The 22,712-nt window shown below is 42.1% G+C and overlaps 1 protein-coding gene across 1 annotated transcript; it reads right to left on the minus strand.

The window, feature by feature from the left end:
- Positions 1 to 123: 123 nt before the first annotated feature.
- On the minus strand, positions 124 to 22,280 carry FBXO3 (F-box protein 3). Its single transcript, XM_074275626.1, has 11 exons — positions 21,650 to 22,280; positions 19,350 to 19,439; positions 18,394 to 18,557; positions 11,198 to 11,312; positions 9,028 to 9,232; positions 7,617 to 7,662; positions 6,274 to 6,358; positions 5,213 to 5,335; positions 3,699 to 3,814; positions 2,477 to 2,667; positions 124 to 1,751 (listed from the first exon to the last, which is right to left on the minus strand). The coding sequence occupies exons 1-11, from the start codon at positions 21,910 to 21,912 to the stop codon at positions 1,620 to 1,622; spliced, it is 1,530 nt and encodes a 509-aa protein (XP_074131727.1). The 5' UTR covers positions 21,913 to 22,280; the 3' UTR covers positions 124 to 1,619.
- Between the last annotated feature and the right edge of the window lie 432 nt (positions 22,281 to 22,712).

Raw genomic sequence — 22,712 nt, forward strand, 5'->3', positions numbered from 1 at the left:
CTCCAGTGTTCAGGTAGCTGAGAGACCGAGATTGGGGAAGCATTGACTTGTTCCATTTGGTCTTCTAGGGCAAAACCAGGACAAACGATGTTGAAGAATTATTAGCCTGCACTAAATGGAAACTTAAGAGCCCAGTCTGTTTATTATAATAATAAGTTCTTTAAGGACAGAAACCAGGTCTTCTAGGTGGGCTAAATGCCCTTTTGGGAAATAAACTACACACAGTACATAGTCTGAGGTTAACAGGCTCACAGGATTGAGAAGAGCACATGCAGCCAAAAGCCTCCTTTACAGAGGAAACCGAAGCACCAGAGAGAAGAGACTGGCCCGAGATCACACAGCTTAGTGGCCAGGCTGAGAAGAGGCTGGGTGATGGGGAGCAGAGGCCTGCTGGCCAGATGCAGACCAGGCGGGGCAGAGGCCAAGAGCCAAGCGTTTTGCTATCATGCCTTTTGATGCAGCCTATGTGTGTGTGTGTGTCTGAGCTTGAGAACAGACAGCTCACACAATGGTCCCACCCCAAAAGAACCCAGAAATAGGGCCTGCTGCGCTCCAGCTGCAATCTGACCAACCTCTGCTTCAGACAAGCAAAGACAATGCGAAGCAGCATCAATTTACAGAAAAAACGAAAATTTGTAAAGGTGATATTAAACAGATGAGATCAAAAACCCGAGTAACTTTTAAATATGTGATTTTAAACACCTGCAAGATTTCATTCCAAATTCAGAATCTGATAATTACAAAAACCCATGTTTCAGGAAAACAAATTTAGCTTAACATAAAATTCATGTCACTTATCACAAAGTTAAGACAGTGTATAAAGCAGAAAAAATCAGAAATCGTATTTACAAATGTATATACCACGTGAGTCATTGCCAAGATTGTTCTTGTTAGTAGTAAACGACACAGCATATGCTTTTAATATACCACATTCTAAAATTACTGCAATGGTAAGGGATTTTTTTTTTCCTGTTTTTGTTTTGTTTTTTGTTTTTTTTGGGTTTTGTTTTTTTTTTTTTTTTTTTTAATCTAAAATTAAATTCAAGGATGGATTGTCTTCAAAGGGAGAAAGTTGACCACTTTTAGTTCCCGGTAAGTAATCCAAGTCTACCACGACAGGTCCCTAGTATCTCCGGTGGGAATACCAGGAGAGGGCACCCTACAATGGATTCCGGGCTAAAAAGGCCAGATTACAAGTGCGTTTCCTCGCATACAACTTATAATGGCAGGAAATGCTTAATCCAGGACTGAAGATGGCAGCGGGTTGAGATCTGCGTTTCTACCCTTTCTACAGCTGCTACATTTGCATTGCTTGTATAAAAACCGACCCTCCCTGCCTCCCCCCCCACATACCCAGCTTCTGTAAATATTACAAATATGAAATACTTTAAACAAGGCAGTAACACCAGTCCTGCAGCTTGAGACCAAATTTCCCATTTGACAAAAGGAAAAAAAAAAAAAGCTTTCTTTTGCCCTCCTCTGTCTTACAGCAAACATAAAAAACCCAAACCAACTCCTAAGATAAACGTCTGGTAGAAAGCACAGCTCGGCCCACTGCTGGCTTGCTGCCCGGGAGATAGATGTATTATTTATTTACACCGTTCAGAACCACCTGGAGCTCAGGTGTGCCGAGGACAGTGACTCGGAGCTGGAGAGTAGTTGACGAGTCTGGGCCCTTCATAGTCATCAGAATCTGTAGAATCTTCTTCTTCATCTTCCTCAATCACAGAGCAGTCATCGTGGCTGGTTTCCTTGAGATTGAATTATTGAAGAGAAAATCCTTATTTCTCAGCCCTTCCATCTTAGTACAGCAGATTTAGTTTACCCAACCAGAAAGCACCAACATAACCACATTTTCCACAGTATCTAATAAGCGATGAGTCTAACTCTCTGGATACTGCTTTCTGAATCATAGGTGGAATTATAGTCACAGATTCAGTGATAAAACTCAAAATCTAAAAACTGAAACTTGCTCATGTATGTAAGAGCGCTGAAAATGAAGTCCCCAACTATTTTGGACAAACACTAACTTTCAAATGTTAGCACAATGGTGGGGGGTGGGGGGAGGAAGGGAAGGGGTAAGGAAGAGGAGGAGAGAGGAAGGGGTACCAGACTTCCTAGCTGGAATTTCTAACTCCTGAGAGAAAGAGGGCCATTACTCTATGAGCTTTAGTTTTTTTATCTTTAAAAAAGTTGTTGGATCAGATTAACTTTAGTGCCTCTCCTAGTTCTAAAATGATATTATCCAATGATTTAAAGGGTGTGGAAAACAAAAACAAAACAAAACAAAGATTAGGCAAGGTGGCCTCTACTGGTGGCTTGTATGAATGGCACAAGCTAGCTCTGACAGTTCCAGAACCTTGGGGATCCTCCCTCCCACCTATCTTCTCCACGCACAATTGGTTTTGCCAGGGCACATTTCTCAAGCTCTGAGGTCCGAGAAGGACTAACTCGCCACCATGCCTGGTTTGCTTACCCGTGGGGTCGTGGAAACCTTGAAGGTAGGGCACACCATATGGAATCTGGGAATGGCCACGTTGAATATTCTGTCCTTGTAGTAAAGGAGATGAAAAGTATAATGTCCTTCCATGTATCCTGATGTGGTAGAGAAGGTGGTACAGCTTGTGTACTCGTACACCCGGCCAGGGCTGAGGATAGGAAACTCGCCTGCAGGAGAAAGAGGGAGCACATTAACACAAACAGAAATGCTCTCTCCTCCTTGGGCCCAGGAGGCAAGGGACCAGACATTCCATGAGTCTGGGAATTTTGAGTATGGAAGCGCCTCTGGCAACCTCAAGGCCTGAGAGCCAAGTGTCAGAGGCCAGGATCCAGAACCCAGCTCTTGGGTTGACTGGCTCCTAGGCCTGCTCCCTGCCCACCAAATTGAGCTGTTGCTATAAAAAGATGAAAATAAACTTTCTGAAGTCACTAGCAATGACTTCACAGGAAGAGAATATCATACAGAAAAACTGAAAAAAATGTAAATACTAGAAAGACTTTTGGGCACCAAGTAGGAAAGTTTGTAAGTGGAAGTCTGACATATTAGCTTTGACAAACAAGCAATGAGCTTGGGATACAAAGGTGAAACATTACTTAGGAATGAGAAGTTATCTTCAGTGCTCTACAAGTTATGAATTGTCCTCCAAATCTAGAGGAAAATCAACACAGAGAGCATATAACTAGTGCTAAAAATTAGGACAGCCTTACCTTTATCTTAATTTTTTTCAATAAACTGATTATATAAGTATACACTTTGAATAGCTAATTAAGAAACTGGCCATAAAAAGGCTGCCGTACAAAATCCTGGTAAGTGGCAACCAAATCCATCCAGCAAGAGCAACCAGTGGTTAAAATGGGCTGGCAACACTGAAGTCCACGAATAAAATCTATTTATAGTGATTAGTTTTGCTACTTTCCATCTATCAAACTCATTAAAGCAGACCAAAATGGCACTGGTTCCAGCCTCAATCACTCCGATGGTCATGGCCCAAAAGGAGTGAACAGAATGAAACTGAAATAAGGGGATTTTCTGCACTGTACCTATAGATAGAATAATAGAATAAAGAGATAGAATAAGGAAACCCACCCATTGTGTTTCTGAACATAACAATGCCAGAAAACACACAGACAACTAATTGCCTCTGTTCTCACAAAATCTCATGACTGGAACCTGAATGTCTGGTTCTAATAATACGTACCTACCACTCCAGGTCCCTGAACCTCTTCGATTTCACCTTTGGCATTGGTGATTCTCCAATATCTGCTGTCTAACTGACAAGTCTTCTCAGGGAGGGCATCTTTAGACATCTCAATCCTAGGAAAAGTGGACAAGATAAGCATTTAAATTTAAAAGGAATTGTACCCAGATGTGCAATATTTGGGGAATAAAAAACTCAGAATTAAAATTAATTCATCTGCTCAGTCACTTCTGCTAAGATGAATGGGATCTCCTAAAGTCCTATATGGGGGATGCTTCAGATCAACTATCTATATCTTTATATCTATATAAAATAATGAAATAATAAAACATGAAAGATGGGCAGAAAGGACACTAGAAATACATCTTTTTATAAGGAAACATTTAAAATACCCAAGAGTCAGGAAGGTTTATGTTGGCCACCACGGGGCCCTACAATATTTATAGTGGGTTCATTGGCAAAAGTAGGTAAGTGAGTGCACCAGACTCAAAGAGTTAGGAAACTTCTGGTTGGGATTAACTTATCTGTTATTTCTCACAATAATGAAGTTGTTGGGCACTGAGAAGCAATATGCCTAAAGTTATGAAGCCAGGATGTTTCTAGAAGGAGGCCTTCCTTATCCCAATATCCCACCCACATTGCCCCATAGCCACTCATTTTAAGTAGAATAATAATAATGCCAAGAAACAGAGCAGCATACAGGGGAGAGAAGGCAGAGAGACCTGGGCTCACATGAGGCTTACTTACCTCCATTCATGCTGGCTGTGTGACTCTTGGACAGTCACTCAGCCTCCCAGGACCCCAGAGAGTTCTAAGAATTTCAGTTGGAACAAAGATGAATTGGAAGAGCAAGGTCCTCACCCAGTCCTGGTCCTCCCACCAATCCCTTCCCACAAGCCTTGAAAACTAGTCAAAGCTGTCACCACAAGTTATCTGATAAAGCAAGACTCAAATCTGAAGTGTAATTAATTCATTGGAATTAAGACAAAAGTAATCAGAGGGAAAATCCTTTGTGGACACTTAGAAGCATATTTTTTTCTTGACCTTAGATTAAGAAAATCAATTCATTCAATGCATACTAGGTAAAATGCAGTATTAGTCACAGGGAAAGAGGCAGAGGGAAGCCAAGCCTTCTCCCTAAGGAGCATCCTCATTGTGTATGTACTAAAGGTGTATAGGGACAAAGATCAATTTTGTACAATGTACTTAAACTCTCTACCAATACCAACTACACTCAGAAGAATATAACCCAAGAATATTCATTTGACAAATTTGAGAAAATTCATGGATTAATCATATAATTTAAAAAGACTTCTTAAAAATTAAAAATCCATAAGTTCAAAAGATAAACATTTTAATAAACTGAAAAATAATATCTAATACAGATTAGGAGCAATATGCCTAAAATGACAAAGCGCCATGGATACTACCTCCAGAACATGCCCTTTCATTACACAATACTTAAAAACAGAAAATAAGATGAAACCATAAAATTAACTAGTCCTAATTCTCACCTGATTCGATAAGTGAAGAAATAGTGAGGCGGATGCACAGAACTAAGCTCTGGGAGAAATGATGTTGACACTGACACCGTGATGTCTCCAGTTGTTGCTACACATCCCTTGTCATGAACATACCTAAAAAACCAAGAAAGATTTTCTCTTTTGAGCAACTGAGACAAGATAAAGTAGCATATGGGAGGAAGCATACAGGGTTAAGTCTCAATTGCATTATAAAAACCAATTGATTAATCATGGTTAAGTGGTTAACTTATTAAAAATTAATATCCTAACAGGGTGGGTTTTTTCTCCTGTATTATCAAATGGAACTCAGCAGTCAAAATTCATATTTCCAAACAGGTCCATTTCATCTGTCTGGCAGAGCTGGGATTCAGAGTTTATATTTTACTGACGATTATAAAAGACAGTTATATACATAAAAGACAGTGTTAATGTGATTCTAGAACTCAGAACATATTAAGGACACATTCTTTAGAAAATAGTCCATGAAAATCTTGTCTTGAGTTTTTGTTGTTGTTGCTGTTTGTTTTTCTTAAATACTGATATACAAACTGGGATTCTTTTTTCTGAAGAGAAAGTTACTAGTTCATTTCTCCAGCCCCACCCATATAAAGAATTTTGAAATGAGAAATAAGTATGAATGAAGAAAAAATAATCTTTCTATCTCCCTCACTGAAATCCAATTCACTTGCATATCATGGTCTTCTTTGAGGTCACAAAGCCAGGATGTCAGAGGGAGACCTTTCTCATCCCAACATCCCACCCACATTGCTCCTTAGCCACTCATTTAAGGACAACAATAATATTGCGGAGAAACAGAGCAACATACAGGGGAGAGAAGGCAGGAGACCTGGGCTCACATGAGGATGTGTCAGGATAAACGAGAAGAACTTAGTAAAAATCAGAGTTATATAATATATATCCTATTGTCCCAACTACTTGAAAGACTGGCTACTGGTGTCTGTGTCATTTAGGTGAAATTCCTATCAAATGAGGGGCACATCTTCAGGAAAGCAGGTAGTATTTGAAGATGTCACCTTAGAATATGAAGATACCTGAAAATCTGATCTCGGATGATAGGGTAGCCTCCTGTTACAACATTATGCACGTAAGAGGTAAACCATTCCGAATAAGAAGCACCTATATGAAAAAAAAAAAAAAAAAGAAATAGGAAACATTAAGGTCTTACCAACATAGCTTATGTCTGTGCATAGATCAGTAGCAAAGAGAAAATAGGATAATGCTGGCTCAGGGTAAATCTTTGGGGTATCACTTTATCATGAGATTAAGGCATAAAAAGAGGGATGAAGGAGGGAGACTGAACCACACCTGACAGGACTGAGGACTTCCCCTCGGGCAGCCCCTGCTTAGATTTTCTTTTCTCCCTTCTCTTGCCATAGGAGCTTCTGCCACTGACCCCTTTCTAGCTCTTCCAAGGACAGCTGCAGCTACGTTTCTAAGGCAACAGCAGCAGCCTAATCTGAAAGGCTGCTTGCGGCACAGTGTGCTTATAGAGTCAGCCTTTCATTTCTGAGATGAATCAGCACGAGAGGTAAACCCTATATCTACTTGGAAAAGGAGTCCTTCTCAGAGCAGCAAAGGTTATATTTCCCAATCCTTAGAGGATGTGAAATTTAGAACCCAAAGCCCCTCTTGAGAGGCAAGCTAGGGGCCTGGACCCCAACTTCCTTGTCTTTCATTAAACATTTATTATGCACCTACTGTGTGTGTCTGGCACTGTGCTCAGACAGCCTTTGCCCTCAAGTAACTCCCCTCCAACCTGGAAAGATGAGTAAACATTCCATTTAACAATGCAAGATGCAATATCCTTTCACTTTAATTTTTTAAAATGGGTACTGGCAGTACACCTTAAAAGGCAGCCCAGAGAATAGAGACTTCCCTTCTGCTGACATCAGCTAAAGGAGAAGAGAACAGACAACCAGAGAAGTGAGCTCATTTATTCTATCTCCTCCTTTCAGGGCCCAGCTAGGCTGGGCACATAATGATATTTGCCACTCTGGTGATGGACACAGACAGTCCTCTGCTCGCAGCACCTGTTGTCATCCAAGTCCAAAAAGAAGGGAGGCAAGAAAAACATAATGTGGCAAACAGAAAAAACACAGTAGGGCATAATTCTATCTTTACTGTTACTGAGACACGTTCTGTGGCAGACTCCCATCAGCAGACTGCAGCTCCACAAACTAAGCAAGGTACTCTCCGAAACCAGCCAAAACAGAGCTCTGTACTATGAATCAAGTAACATTTCAAAAGGAACTAAGCAAGAATAGTTCTTTTCTCATTCTTTTTTGGGTGTGGAGTGGAGCTACTTCCATCTATCCATCCATCCATATAAATACACCCCATGTACACACACACAGAGACATATTTCCCCCCCTACCTGTGATAAACATGTCAATTGCTGATGGATTCCGAGCCATTTGGTCCTAGATTAGAAAAGGTACATTGTTTTTGATGATATCACATTTTACTGCATTTCAAAAAGATTTACCTAGATCTATTCTTCCCTGGAACCAAGTGCTACCCAACCCTTCCTGAACTTCCTGAACCTCCCACTCCTCTCCCCATCCCCAAAAGCCACCCCCCCCACCTCATTCAAAAACTAACAAGCCAGAGATATAGCTTTCAATGAATGTCCTGTTTTCGTGAGCTATGTTAGGCCAAGGATCCTATGCTGTGGGCGTACTTTTTTTTTTTTTTTTAAATAAAAATTAACTAAAAACTTAAAAAGAAGAGAAAAGACCCTGAGTTGAAGAGCAAGAGACCAATGAGTCAAGTCCCAGCTATGACACTAATTCCTTAGGACTTTGAGCAAATCTCTTCTTTCAGGGCCTCAATTTCCCCAACTGTCAAAAGAGACATCTAGTTCTTATTTCAGAGGTGTTGTGAAAGTGGAAAAAAGGTAAGATGAAAACACTGAGGAAAAAATGGAAAACCATTTAAACAAGAGCTTCTGTCAGAGTATTTTAAGGTTTTACAAAAACATACTCTGAATGTGGGTATTACCATTAAAAACCCATGGTTCTTTTAAATATCCTAAAGTTTTATGGGTACACATGTTCCAGAAGGCCAGGGTACATTTTCTCTTTTCTGATGGGCCCTGGTGAGAAATTCTTCAGGAAATCCTTTCTTCCAATATAGGAATACCTGCCTGCAAAATCTAGTCTTTGAGCTGTCTGAAGCAGGTGAAAGATTGTGGCTTGTTGAGTCATACCAGCCAGTATGGGGCAGGGGCTCCACCTGGAGGCACTAAGCCATACTGCCTCTCATTTTTTCATATGAGTTTTTTAAAATAATAAATATGGTTTTAGAGTTAAAAGCACATGTATAATTATTAATGAAGGATTCTACTAAGACCTAATGGAGACATTTGAAGGGGGAAAAAAAATCTTTGGGTAATTTAATTAGAAATGTGAAACACTAAGAGTAGTAATCAAAGTATGGGAAAATGTTTTTGTTACAAGGGATTGGAATTGTTACTCCTAAGATATTGTATAGATATTTTTTTAAAAAGGATTTTTAAAAAACCCTCCTGAAACATTCAATTTTAAAACAACTCAATTACTTATTCAAAAGAAAGTCAACAATTGTTTCTCTAAAACAATCAATGAGACACAATTATTTCAACAAAAAATTTCTACAGATTCTTCAAAATATAAGGGATGTTACTAAAAATCTTCATTTTCTCCTGCTCTGGTCTTAAAAGCTTTTCTCAAACCTCCCTTTGACCCAGCCTTGGAACCTCCACATTGCACCTGACTCCAAGCCAAGACATACCAAGTATTACTTACTGGACACTGATAGAAGATCTCGTACTTGTTGCGGCCTTCTACGCTTTCCAATGCCATGTATTGACTCAACCCAGTGTGTATGCAAAAAGTGAGAGGAAGACACTGCTTCAGACCCTGTCTCTGCTGGAATCCTCCAGCAGCTGTGTCAATGTCCAGCAAGTCCTCAGAGCGGTAATGATTGGAGAGCGCCATGCTTCCCATCAACCTTCAGGATCGAAAAATAAAAGGCTTCCAGGTTATCATCTGCAGGTCCCTTATGAAAGTTAATAACATCTCTAAGCAGCCTCGAGTTACCCAATGTGCAGCGATGCTACAAAATGACCAGCGTGGTGATGTCTAATATCCATGAAGCAGTTAGAATACTAAAAAATCTGAATTACATGAAGTAAAATTTTTAATCCCATAAAGTACATACTATATGGAATCTAGTTTGCTCAGCGATGATGATCCAAGTGCTTTCACAGGATTTGAGTCTACCTGAAATCTTTAAGTAGGATTTTTCGTTTGGACACAGGCACAAAAAGTGCTCCTATGTTGGCCTCCAGGTCCCCTTTCCTGGATGACCTGTGGAAATTGTTCTAGGTCAGAATGCCTCTTTTCGGACCTCTGAAATCTGGAAGTGGGTCAGTTCAATCTTCCTAAAGCCCAGCCAACTGATCCTGCCCATGGAGGCAGTTCCTGACCCATACAGTACCATCACCTTGTACTCCCCACAGAAAGGAGAAAGATTATCTCAGAGATCATAGCAAATTCGAAACTTATTTATCTATATCAAAAGAAACTCATTAACTTGGTTTCATGTAAATGAAAATTTCAAAGTTAAAATAAAAGATTAAGTAAACTGGGGGGAAGCTAGGTGGTGCAGTGGATAGAGCACTAGCCTTGAATTCAGGAGGACCTGAGTTCAAATCTGGTCTCAGACACTTAACACTTCCTAGCTGTGTGACCCTGGACAAGTCACTTAACCCCAGCCTCCCCCCCAAAAAAAAAAAAAAAAAAGATTAAGTAAACTGTAGAGTATGCTTTTGGGAACTGAAATTACAGGTTAGAGCACTTTTTCTACTTTCATATTAAATCTTCTGTCTTCATTAAAATACATTGATTTAATAAACATTTCTTAATAAACATTTCTTAAACATTCACTAAGTGAAGAAGCCCTTTAAATTTCATAAATCTTACCTCTTCCATATCCATTAAACTCAACCCAATTTCTCTCAAACCTGACAGAGGGTCTTCATAATAGAAAACAAAAACATAAGATCCCAGCTCACAAAGGAATCAATCTTTTAGAATTCTGAGCATGAATTTCCTAATCTTCTAATCTATGGCCACAAACAATTGACAGATACATGAGCTCAAGTTTGTGCTCACAGCAAAGACTTTCCATAGTTTTGAGTTTGAAATGCAGATCCACCTGTTGACCCAAAGTGATGATTCCTTAACCCTTTATCTCCCATGAAATGAGTGAGGGAAAGTTGATGGAAGGTAATCCAGGAGGTCTGAGAGTGACCCTGCCAGAACTTTCTGCACAACTGGAATTCTCCAGAGTTTCTTGGGCTAACTGTGGGAAGCTGGACTGGAAAGAGGGAGCTGGAGACTCCCCTCTTCAATTCAATTCAATGAGCACTGAATTAGTGCTACTATGAGTACCTTGTCAGGTTTGGGAATAGGATTAGGGACTGATGCAAGATTCCAAAGATAAAGCTACAGGTGGAAGAATGGAATGGGAACATCTAAGTTTAAACAGCCTGGAGGCTTTCTCCAAAAGGGAAGGATATAAAAATAGCCTTTCTAAGAGGTTCTAGTTTAACAGGAAAATAGTTCTTTATAAATACACTACATTATCTCCTTCACTGATGTGATAAAGAGGTAGCCAAGGACATGAATAAATGACCTGCCTTCAGCTTCTTTCCCAGCCCTCACCAGAGATCCATCCAAACTCTAATCATTGGACTTTTATGGCTAATGTTTCAGAGAGTAGCCTCTCCATGGAGCCTCATGCCCACAAAGACTTACAGAAAGAGCAGAAAAGGCCTATAAGATAGAGGGAAGTGGGGAATGTAAATTATATCTGCAGGAAGCTTCCCTTGTGATCATTCTAGTTCTAGCATCTTTCAAACAATAAGAGGAATTATAGGGGAAAGGTCCAGGTACAAAGAGAAAATCTTACCCGGGAACCACCAGCTTCTGCCCATTGTGGATCCTGAAGGAGCATCGATAGTCATTGGGAAGCTTGCATCCAATCTGTGCCTCCACAGCATCGAGCTCACGCTCCTCCACACTGTCTGTAAAGATAAGAAAAGGGATTTTAGAAGATCAATACAATGCCAGAAAGCCAGAGGAAGGGCACAAATGACTCCCTAGATGATCCTGGCCTGTCACTGCAAGGGAGACAAATCTTATGCAGAACTAATATGGATTTATAATGCAACTTAAGTTCTACCTAAATGAGAAAGAGTCTGTTCAAGTCTGTAAAAGGGAGGCCTTTCCTGCTAAGCTCCACCTGCTTCAAACCTCCCTCCCAACTCCCTAGTATTCTTCATTTGTTCTGTATATAATTATGTATACAGATAATCTCTCTTAATGAAATGTAAGCTCTCTGAGAGCAAGAACTTCATTTTTGTTTTTGTACTCATGGTGTCTAGCAAGCACAATGCTGGGCACACAGTAGGTGTTTAGTAATTGTTTGTGGACTGATCTCACTGAATATTAGATAAAATCATGTAAACATGGACACAATTTATCCATGTTTACATTTTTTTTCTCCTAAGTATTGTTTTCCCTCTAACCAATAATGTAAGTCATCTAACTAGTCTTCTATTTATGGTCTGAGAGAGGGGAAGGAAAAGGAGACAGCATTTATAAAGGACCTACTATGCTCCAAAAACCAAGCTAAGCATTTTACATATATTTTAATATTCTGAGGTACTGAGAGGTTTAGAAATTTGATACCCCAGGATTCCACTTGAACCCAGGGATCTCTGAGTCACTGACTTCTAGGTGTTGCTTCTCAAAGTGTTCAATGACATAAATCCAATCCTTTGTCAAGTTCATCTGAAAGCCTTAAAAAATAATTTATAAATTATAACAGAAATTGTGGAAGATCATTTTCCTTCATTTAATATACTCTTCCTTCTGAGTAAATTCTTATTAAAAACATAACACACTGTTCAGAAACTTCAAATGGTTTTTATCCAAAAGTCTCCATTAAGATTTCTCAATGTGATATAGAGACCAAGGCAACTTGTGTGGATATCTTACATAGTAAGTCAATGAGGACATTACAGGAAGTACTTCAAAGGGTGAACTAGGAAAAAAGTGGAGGTTTATCTAGAATATAAAAATCTCTCCCCTCCCCATTCCCATCTTAATAACACAAGTTAGATTAAGCTTTATTCCCAGAGGCTGAATAGCTGGGTGGGATAAGAAGCTAGAGAAGAGAAAACATTAAATGGAAAAATACAAAAACAAAAAAAAAAAAAACACAAAGAAAACCCAGAATAGACAAGGAAAAAGCATAATATTGGTAGCCAGGCCCTGGGGATGGGGTGGGGAAGAAGATATGATGATAGTTAACATTTACATAGTTCTAAGTGCCAGGAACTATACTAAGTACTTTACTTAGGAAGTTAAGTTTTTTACTTATCATTTTACTGATGAAGAAACATAGGCAGTGACTTGCCCAAGGTGACATAACTGGTATGTGTCCAAGCCTGGATTTGAATTCAGGTCTCCCTGACTGTAGGCTGGGTACTCTACCCACTATGCCACCCATTAAAAACAAGGTTGAGACTATAGTGTCTCAATACAGACATAGCTTCTATGTTATTCTTTATAGATATATCAATATATAAAATTCTAATTTCAAAATTCAGAAAAATTGTGACCAGCCCACTTGCTTTGACCAACTAGTGATGGCTGGCTGGCAGAAAGTCACCAACTCAATATCTTCTCATCAGCACTCCTCAGTGGTTGCCATCTTTTGGCTTTAGTTAAAATTTAAGATAACAGAAGGTAGATTGACCCAATAAATAAATAAATCTTCTTGCACCAGCATTTTGATGTCTCAGATAACTCATCCATCATAACTTCCTTCTTTCACCAGTTCCAATCTTCTCACCTTGTCCATGCCCATAAATTATCTCCCAAAATTGCTTAAAGTGCTTGCCCATCATGCAAACATGGATCATGGACAAGACCTAAATCCAAGTCTTCTTAACTGCAGCACTGGTCCTCTTAACTATTTATCAATCAACAAACATTTACTAAGGACCAGTGCTTAACTGCTAGAGATATTTCCAAGGTGAAAAAGACAGTGTTGGCAATAGGTTGGATATGGGAAGGTGAGAGATATTGAGGATTTCAGGATGGCAACTAAGCTGTGAGCCCGAGGGGCTGAGAAGATGGAGGTGCCCTCTATAGCAATGGGAAAGGTAAAAATTAGGAAGGATTTAAGAGAAAATGAATTCTGTTTTGGACACAGTGAGATCAAGATGTCTATTAGACATCTAGCTGGCTGTAAAGATGTCTGAAAGGTGGCTGGGGAAGTGGGATGGGAAGTGTGCAGACAGACTGGCTCAGCCTCAGGAGATCTGAGTCATCAGCTTAGAGATGGTAATGAAATCCATGGGAGCTGATGATCTCCAAGTGAAGCAGGATATACAGAGAAAAAAGGAACAAACCCTCAGAAACAGCTTCATTTAGAGAGTGATCTAGAGAAGGAGCTAGCCAAGGAGATCATTCTATCCCTGGAAAAGAGGCCTACATATTTTTATGTATGACTTTTGTTACAAATCTAACATTATCAGTAATCATTTTTTTACTTAGAAATAATCTTTCAACGCATTACATCAGCTTTTAAATTTCTTCCTAACATAGCTCTCCCCTTACTAACATTTTGGAAGAATTCACTCTAAAATGGAGTTTTGTTTGCAAACTCATTGTTGCTTGTTTATCAACACCTTTGTAATTATGCTGAAAATTTGTCTGGAAGCATGCAGCATAGGGTAATAAAAATTAAGAATTAATACTAGGCCAAAGTACAGCCCAAATGAATGCAGCCCTAGAATGAAAAAAAGCATTGTATTAGTATCCCAAAGGAGGAAGAACCATTGAGTGGGAGTGAGTTTGTGTTCCTTTCAGGAAGGGAGGGGTCCCTTTTGTTTACCAAAGTCTAGACAAGATTAGTTTCATTGAGTAAATCAACTCACTCCAAGTATACAAGTGTTTAGCATTTCTAAAATCCCAACTAAGTTCAACTCAAGTTTTTTTCCCCAAAGAGCCCAGCCTGGAATTTCCTCCAGTTTCCCAAACAGGCCTAGGGAAGGAGCCAGGACAAAAGACAGGATCTTTCTTTTGAGGAAGGAACCCCTCAGCAAGAGAGGTCAGTATATTTAATAATAGCGCTTCCACATGGCTATTTACATACAGCATTCGATCTCAACCACCCCGGGATCTAGGGGAGCTACTATCCCCATGTCAAGCAGCTAAGAAAATAAGTATCCAAGAATGGATTTGAACAAGATTTTCTACCTCAGGATAAGAAGCAGACCTCAGACTAGAGATAGGATATTGTGTTTCTACTGTGCCTAGAATCTGGTAGTAAAATAATGGGATAGTTTCCCCCTAAAAGTAAATACTTCAGAGGGGCTACTTCCCCATTTTGGGCCCTAGTTTCTCATCTTATTGGCTTAGAAGGTTAAAAATCCATCCATATGCTTCACACATTGTTTCATGATTGACTCTTCAGTCAGATGACCAACAATTCAAGTCTTTCCCTTTTTTTGGAGTGGGGGAGATTGAATAACACAGGCAGAGTCAGGTAACTGTTAGAAAGTTCAATGATTTGTTCATGGTCATGTATCTAATACTAGTGAAACTGGGGAGTCTGGAGTCAGAGCAGAGTTAATTTTACCTCAAGAACACTCATTGGTTGTATGACATTGGCCAAGTCTTTTTAACATTTAATCAGTTTTCTCATTTGTAAAATGGGGACAATAGCAAGTACTTCTCCAGGTTGTTGTGAGGGATCAAATGAGATAAATGTCAAGCATTTGTTAACACAGTGCTGACATAGTAGCTGGGTTTAGAGACACAAAATTTTTTTTTCATGGGTTCAAATATGGCCTCAGATACCTACTAGCTTGTTTATCATTTAACCCTCTTTGTCTCAGTTTCCTCATCTGTAAAATGAGCTGGAAAAGGAAATGGCAAACCACTAGTCTCTGCTAAGAAAACCCCAAACATTATCATGTTTATCATTATTATATTATATCATAAGATTATTGTTATTAAAGGACCCAAGATCTGGAATCATATTATCATTCTTAAAAAAAGATGGACGATTCCTACCTAGCTATTATTATTACTATTGCGTGCTGGGGCTGAGACTCAAATCCAGCTCTTATAATGCTTGGTGTTCTTTCCACTACAAAACCTTGGAACACTGAGAAATGCCGGTCCTGAAAATGGGAGAGGAGACTGCCAGTGCTCTTGGTCAGAGGAATTCCGAGGGATCTTGAGATAAGGATTTTTCCATCACTTCTAGGATACCCAGTTCTCTTCCAACATACCCTGCCTTAGGCTGTTTCTAATAGTCAATATGCTGTTCATGGGCCCTGAATAGGAAAGCTTTTCTGAATGATTTTCCCTTTGTTCTAGGATCCCAAATTTCATATGATTATTATATAGCCCCCAATGTCCCCAATTCAAAATCATTTATCAAGAGAACCACCAGGTTTGGCCACTAAGCCTTATATTCTATGAGAATAAAATGTTCTCAAATGACCTGTTTATTACCAGAGGAGAACAGTGACACAAATGAATCTGATTCCAATGAAGGGAAGAGAGGGATCAGGAGCTCAGCTTTAGAAAACCAAAACAAATTTCCAAAGCCTTTTGATGGAATTGTTTATGATATTCAGGAGAATAGAAAAATCACCTCACCTAACCACAAACTTTCATCAGGAAAAACTGAAAAATCTAAAAACCCACCAAACTAAATTTGTATGTCTAAATTCTTTGGCAGATAAGGAGCAATGGTATGGTTATTTTGTATGTTTTATCCACCTAATGTAGTTCAAAGTTAAATTTGTCAGGTAGTATCTTATGAAACAGCAAGTGAAATAATTCGAAAGGTTAGTAAAGGAGATGACTTTTAAGGAAGAAATTCTGTTTAAAGTTCCCTAATTAAAATGCTGCTAAGGATTCCAAGTATTTTAGATGCTTTAAAAGTTAAGTGTGTAAAAACTAAAGAAAAGAGCTTCTGCATTAAGAAAGGAAATCTACCAGAATCCACCAGCTTCCTAATCTCACAGATCTAAGGCAGTGTCATGGCACCCACCTTTTAGGCCATTGCCTGCACTAGGTTATTAGATCTTGCTAGATTCAGTCACTATCTATTGGGGGCAACATAGGTTTATGATAAAATCTCTTCTACCAAACTGGGCTGGGGGGAGGGTTGAGGAGGAGGGTTCTATAGGAGAAACTAGAGGCCAAGTCCATAGGCTTGCCTTTTTTAATTCTTCCAAAGCAGGGAAAGATTAAAGTTGAGCCTCTCCTGTTTAAAATGCCCTAAATGTGTCTTAATAATTTGATGGTTCTGATAGCCCTAAATTTGTCTTAATAATTTGATGGTTCTGATAACTCATCCATGGCATAGATGGACCAGCCCTCCACACTTTCTCACCTTCTTGCCCATAAATTCTCCAGAAGATCTGACAATGCACTGGAAGCCTGTGACAGACAGGAAAATGGTATAGCACCCACATGCCATCCCTTACTTTTGCTAAATTCTTTGTGGTTGTCGAACAACTTCAATCCTATCTGACTCTGATTCCAATTGGGATTTTCTTTGTAAAGATACTGGGATGGTCTGTCATTTCCTTTTCATCTCATTTTACAGATAAGGAAACTGAGGCAAACAGGGTGAAGTGAATTGTCTAAAGTCACACAGCTAGTGTCTGAGGCTATATTTGAACTTGTGAAGATGAGTCTTCCTAACTTCCAAGTGCTTTATTCCCTGTACCATCTAGTTACCTCAAAAGGTTCTACAGGGGTTATTTTTAAAAGTTGAGAGGATATATTTTATGTCCAATGTCCTTTCACCCAATTCAAAATCATTTATCAAGAGAACCACCAGGTTTGGCCACTAAGCCTTGTATTCTATGAGAATAAAATGTTCTCAAGCCACTAGATAATGTGTCACCTGCTCTGAAGAATGAGAAGCATTTGAAACAATGTTATGAAGCATGAATGACTTTGGACATCATTTAAAGAGCAGTAGAAGACAAAAGCAAAATGGCTCACTGGGCCTAAGCACAAGGAAAATCTGAATATGAACACTTTCTCAGGTACTTATTTACCTGCTCAAGTTCCCTCATCCACAAAAATGGGGGTTGCAGTGAGGGTGGAAATAGGGATTAAGCTAGGCACTTCTGGAAGCCTAGAATCCATATACAAATGTTAGTTCTTATAATAAGAGGATGATAATAATAATAATATGTACGTATACACAAAATATATAATGGCTGACTTCTCAAAATCTTGTTATTTATATAACCTAAAAAGGAGAGAGGTTTTTACATAAATTCCACTGAATTTGGACTTGGAAGATCTGGCCCTATCACACAAACTTTCCTCATCTGTACAAGGAAATACAATTTTCTACCTTTCAGGATACTATTATTTTAACACATACTTCCATTTTCTATTCTCCTGGTGCAAGACAATTATTGCTTATTCTACCCCCAAAACCAGCCTTGTCATGCCAAAATGCCAAGGTTAGCATTAGAATGGAGAGCCTGTCCTTCTCATAGAACTATCAGCTTTCCATTTACTGACTCCAAGTCAAAGCTGAAGGTCAAACATAATTCCTCAAGTTAACCTTTAGTGGATCTGACCACTGGGCACACCTCCCAAAAAGGTTTCGAAAGAAACCCCAAAAGGTTCCAAAGCCACCAAAATATTCATAGCAGAACTCTGGGAGGGGAAAAGAAGGGAGAGCAAAGAGCTGGAAGCAAATTGAGACCCCCTGTACAATGTGCTATGTGAATATAATGGGATATTGTTGACTATAAGAATCGATAAAAGAGGAGACTTGTATGAAAGCAGCACAGTCAAGAAAGCAGAACCTGGACAATAGTGTATAGAACTATAACTGTATAAACAAGAACATTGAAATGAAAGCCTCAGGAAAGGTCACCACTCTATAGTCTTTGACAAGGTGGTGGACTATGGAGATGGAATGATACATTCCATAAGAATAAGGAAAGATTGTTATAAAAGGAGACAAATAAACATAAAACTCAAAGGGTTAGCCTCTTCAATAATGAAAAAAAAAAAAATGTACAGAAACATTCACAATACCTTTCAGAGATCCGATCATCCTTGGGCACCTCTGTCCCAAGTATCTTTCCAGGTCATCCCAGGCTTTCTTTAGAGTAGCATAATGTTGAATATATCTTCCCAGATCAATATAAGTGTCTTTGAAGAGAGTTTTCCAACTTTTGTTCTTCTGCGTTTTTTCTGCCCTAAACAGACCAAGAATAAGCATTTGAGAATCCTGTGAAATATCACGAGTGCACCCACTACCAGCTACCTGGACATTTTATTTAGGCTCAGACGGGGTTGTTTTTTTAATTGGAACATGTCACAGATTAAATATTAAATTAAAACATAGTAATACATTAGGCTAAAAACAAATGGTTCCAAATGCTTGTACATTTTTACCCGCACAATCAGGGGAAAGAATGTGGGAGATAAAATTCCAGAAACATGCAAAACGTCATCAATGATGGGTAATGTGGCTTAAATTTTTTTTTGCATCAACCTTTGGACCTATGGTAAATAAATTCCTCACTGAGGAAATTACAAGGGAACTGTAATGCCTGAGCCTCTTAAATCATCTTTTAAAACTACAAACATTTAATATGAAGAGTGTTTCCTAGGGATAGGTTTTTCTCTGTCTTATTAAGTAGAACAGACACCAGCTGTAATCAAATGTATGTCATGGAGAGCTGGTAGGCAGTTGCCACCAGAAAGAAGCCTGGTTTCTCTAAGTCCTGACTCAAGATCTTTACTAGGCTCCTGGCACCACTGAATCTGCCCCTCAGTCTATTTCCTCCCCCTGACGTTTGGCCTTTGGTGGCCTCTTACGACCCTTTCTTCCTAGTTCTCAATCTAAGACCCTATGACTACAGGTGGGCAAAACAGGCAGTGCCAAGAGGATATTATAATGGCCTCTCCACCAGCTGTAAATTGGCTGAGGTTTTTTGCTTGTCTTTTTATCATGTGATTCCTATGTCTCTTCCCCACATACTTACTCAGATAAAAGCCAGTATTTTTTGCAGTGTCTTCTCCAGAGAGGATCATGGTTTGATAGCTGGTTTAATCTTCGGCTGACACAGCTACAGCTGCAACATAAATCAGTATTGTGATTAGTTGTGTGAAACTTGAAAAGAGTTAAAAAAAAAAAAAAAAAGCTGTGTTTGCTAGCAGAATTACCTGTACAGTGTTAAATGAGCCCCATCTATTCATAAACTGAAGTGAAATTTAAATCATGACAGGTCTACAAACATACTCTTATGCTAGTAAGAAATTCCCCTCCATTTGTGATGGAGAGAATCTCAATTTTATGTAAAAGAACACAGTTAAGGCCAAGGTTAAGCATTTTTGTGCAGTTCTCTGCTAGGTTCTGCTGGTCAAGGACCACAGCCTGTTTTGGTACAGTGTGTGTGTGTGTGTGTGTGTGTGTGTGTTTATGTCCATCCCGGTCTAATTTCACCTTAAATTTAAAAAAAAAAAAATAAGATGTGGGCCAAAACCCCACTTTGATTGTGGCAATTACTCTAATAGATTCCAGCCACAGAGCCAAGTTCATCAGTCTTCATGGAAATCCATCCACAAGTGTCAATCAATGTTGCTTAAATGCACCAAAGATTGTAACGTTTCTTATCATTGTCACCATCACGGAGCTCCAACTACAGACCTCAAAGCTCTCTGACAAAAAACAAAACAGGAGTCTGGAAAACGGTGCTCCCACAATTCTGAGACTGAGGAAGGCTGCAGCCATAAGCTTGTGGTCCCGGGTAGGAGGGGCACAACAAAAGTAACATGCAGCTTCATTTCATTTCTGAGCATTTCTTTTGTATGTAATTGTCCCAGACAATAACAATCGATTTTGGAGCGAGATAAATCTAAGCTCTGGTCAGGGCTCCCCCAAGGAGCAGGTAATTCAACCTCTTTGGCCTATCACCAGACTGGAGGCCCTCTATGGTAATCTCCAATTCTAAATCCTATCAGAATCAGAGTAAATAGAGGCCTTGCCTTCAAGAAGCTCACACTCACATAGACACAAAAAGATACAAGGTACCGGGAGAGGGAGGGAACTGGCGGGGGCCATCCTGGACAAGTAAGAGATGCCAGGTACCAGCCCGAAATGTTCCTGCTTCCATCAGCAGCAGAGACCAAGTCCAGGAGAAATTTCCCTGACCCCAGTCTAGATTAGGAGGACTGCCTCTCCCAGACAAGGCGCTGCCCATGCTTCACCCCCCCCTCCCCCTCCTAGAAGCCTTTTGTTCTTCACCCCGCTTTAGTTTTTAGCAACAGGATCAAACCCAGTTCAGCACGGATCCCTAACAGTGGCCTTGGTCTAGGGCTGCTAAAGCAACCGACCTGGGCTGTGGCAGACCGCTCTGCAGGGGGCTTTCTTTCCCCGCAAGCAGGAAGGGAGCGCGGGGTGGCTGACCAACAGTGGGGAGAGACGGGCAACCATTCTGCAGATAAGGAAACTGAGGCCCGAGGGGAAGGGGCTGGACCGGGAGTGGCTGGCAGTCCGGGAGAAAACGACCCGTTTTTCCAGGAGGCCCCGGGGGAGGGGAGGTGTCTGGCCCGGCAGGGAGCTCTCCAGGGTGCGCGTTCCCAGCTCAGCCTGCGGCAGCCCCGCAGGACCAAGGTCATAGGCTAACTGCGTTAAACGAGACCTCTCGGGGTCCGGGGAGATGCGGAGCAGGGCGGCGGGCCGAAGGCCAAGCTAGAGACGCAGGATTTCCAGCCGGAGCCAGTGGGGGTGGGGAGAGTGGAGGGGCGCGTGAATGGAGCCTCTGCGTGGATGGAGCCTCTGCAGGGCTGGCCCCGGGGGCCTGACTAGTGGGGGGCTGCTGGGGCTCCTGGGGACCGTAAGGAGGGGATGGGCCGCCCCGGGAGACGCGACTGAAAACGACCAACGATCGTTGCCTCGGGGGATGCTGCGCACGTTGGCCTGCGGCAGGACCCCGGGGCTGGGGGCTGTGGGGCCGAGCGCCATGACCTTGAGAGGCCCCGACTGTCGGGGCCTCAGTGTCCTCATCTGCAGAATGGGGGCGTCGGACTGTCTCGCCTGCAAGACCGCCGCGGCCCGCTGTCTGCTGGGCCACGGCTGCCGCAGGCCGGGCCCGGGGGGCTGCCGGGCCCAGCCTCCTCCTCGCCTGGGCCGCGGCGGGCCCCCCACCCGGACTCCGCGATCACGGGGGGACGGTGCTCCTCGGAGGCCTGGGCCGCGGCAGCTCCCGCGGGGGGAGGGGCGGGCTGCGCCCCGGGCCCTCCCCCCTCCCCGCTTCGACATCCCCCCCAGGGTTTCACTTACCTGACCAGGTCCTGGTAGTCCAGGAAGGAGAAGATGAGCAGCAGGGGGTCGGTGGGCAGCAACTCCAGGCACAGCTCGGGCTCCTCCGCCCCCAGCGCAGCTGCCGCCGCCGCCGCCATCTTGCCAGGCCCCGGCTGCGGACACACGCCCCGCCCAGGACACGCCCAGGACACGCCCTCACGCCAAAGGGGCGGTGGCGAACTAGCGCACCGCCCCGAGCGGGGGCGCGCCCCACGGTACTGCCCTCTGGGGAAGCCGGACATGCTCGCGTGGAGCCGCGGGAAGGTGCGGGATTGAGAGGAGGCGGGAGGAGGAGGAGGAGGAAGGATGGAAAGGAGGATCAGATGGGGCGACCCCGCACTGATTCACCACAGCAAGGAGGAAGGACTACGGAAGGAGACGGGGCGGCCCGGGATGACCCCCGAAAGGAGGAGGAGGAGGGAGAAAAGAGAGACGGGGCGGCCCTGGGATCACCCTTCGGGAGGAGGAGGAGGAGGGACGGGAGTGCTCAGCGAGGGTCGAAAGAACTGAACAGGAAGGAGAGAGCGCGTAAAAGTCAGGGGTCTCCGCACTGTGGCTGGAGCGCAGGGCCGGAGCAGACGAGCACACCGCCTCGTCTCCGCTCTACTGCAACCTCCGACTTCTCCTCCCAGGCTTAAGAAGTCGGAGACGCCGCTGGCCCCGCCCAGCTCGCGCCGTTCGTCCGCAGCTAACCCTGCCCATTTTAGAGGGGAGGTTACCACTTCTTCCCCCTCTCCCGCCCCCTGCAGGTGCTCCATCCTCCCGCCGGCTGGACGGTTTAGCTGCGTGGTCCCCACGCCAAGCTGCCCTTCTGCTCCCCAAAGTCTAAATCCGGGTTCTCGATTCTCCTCTCCCCCACCCCCTCCCAGCCTCACACCTCGTCGAGTCTCCGCCCCTCCCTTATCTCCATGTTTCCGGCCTTTCCCGAGCCTGCCTCCGCGGGTTTACTGCGCGCAGACCAGGCCCGAAGCCGAGTCTGCCCGCGGGGTGCTTCCAATCCTGGGGAAAGCCCAGGTTTTCCACCCTGGACTTCTGCTGCTGC

This window comes from Sminthopsis crassicaudata, chromosome 6 (genome assembly GCF_048593235.1).
Source record: "Sminthopsis crassicaudata isolate SCR6 chromosome 6, ASM4859323v1, whole genome shotgun sequence".
Classification (NCBI taxonomy): domain Eukaryota; kingdom Metazoa; phylum Chordata; class Mammalia; order Dasyuromorphia; family Dasyuridae; genus Sminthopsis; species Sminthopsis crassicaudata.

What these genes read in the sequence shown, in the direction of transcription:
- FBXO3 (XM_074275626.1), bottom strand. Translation starts at nt 21,912, where the DNA reads ATGTCCGGCTTCCCCAGAGGGCAGTACCGTGGGGCGCGCCCCCGCTCG. An exon ending in AATTGACATGTTTATCACAG is followed by an intron (nt 6,359 to 7,616) that starts GTAGGGGGGGAA and finishes TTTTTCATATAG; the next exon opens with GTGCTTCTTATTCGGAATGG. An exon ending in TTCTTCACTTATCGAATCAG is followed by an intron (nt 3,815 to 5,212) that starts GTGAGAATTAGG and finishes CACTTTTCCTAG; the next exon opens with GATTGAGATGTCTAAAGATG.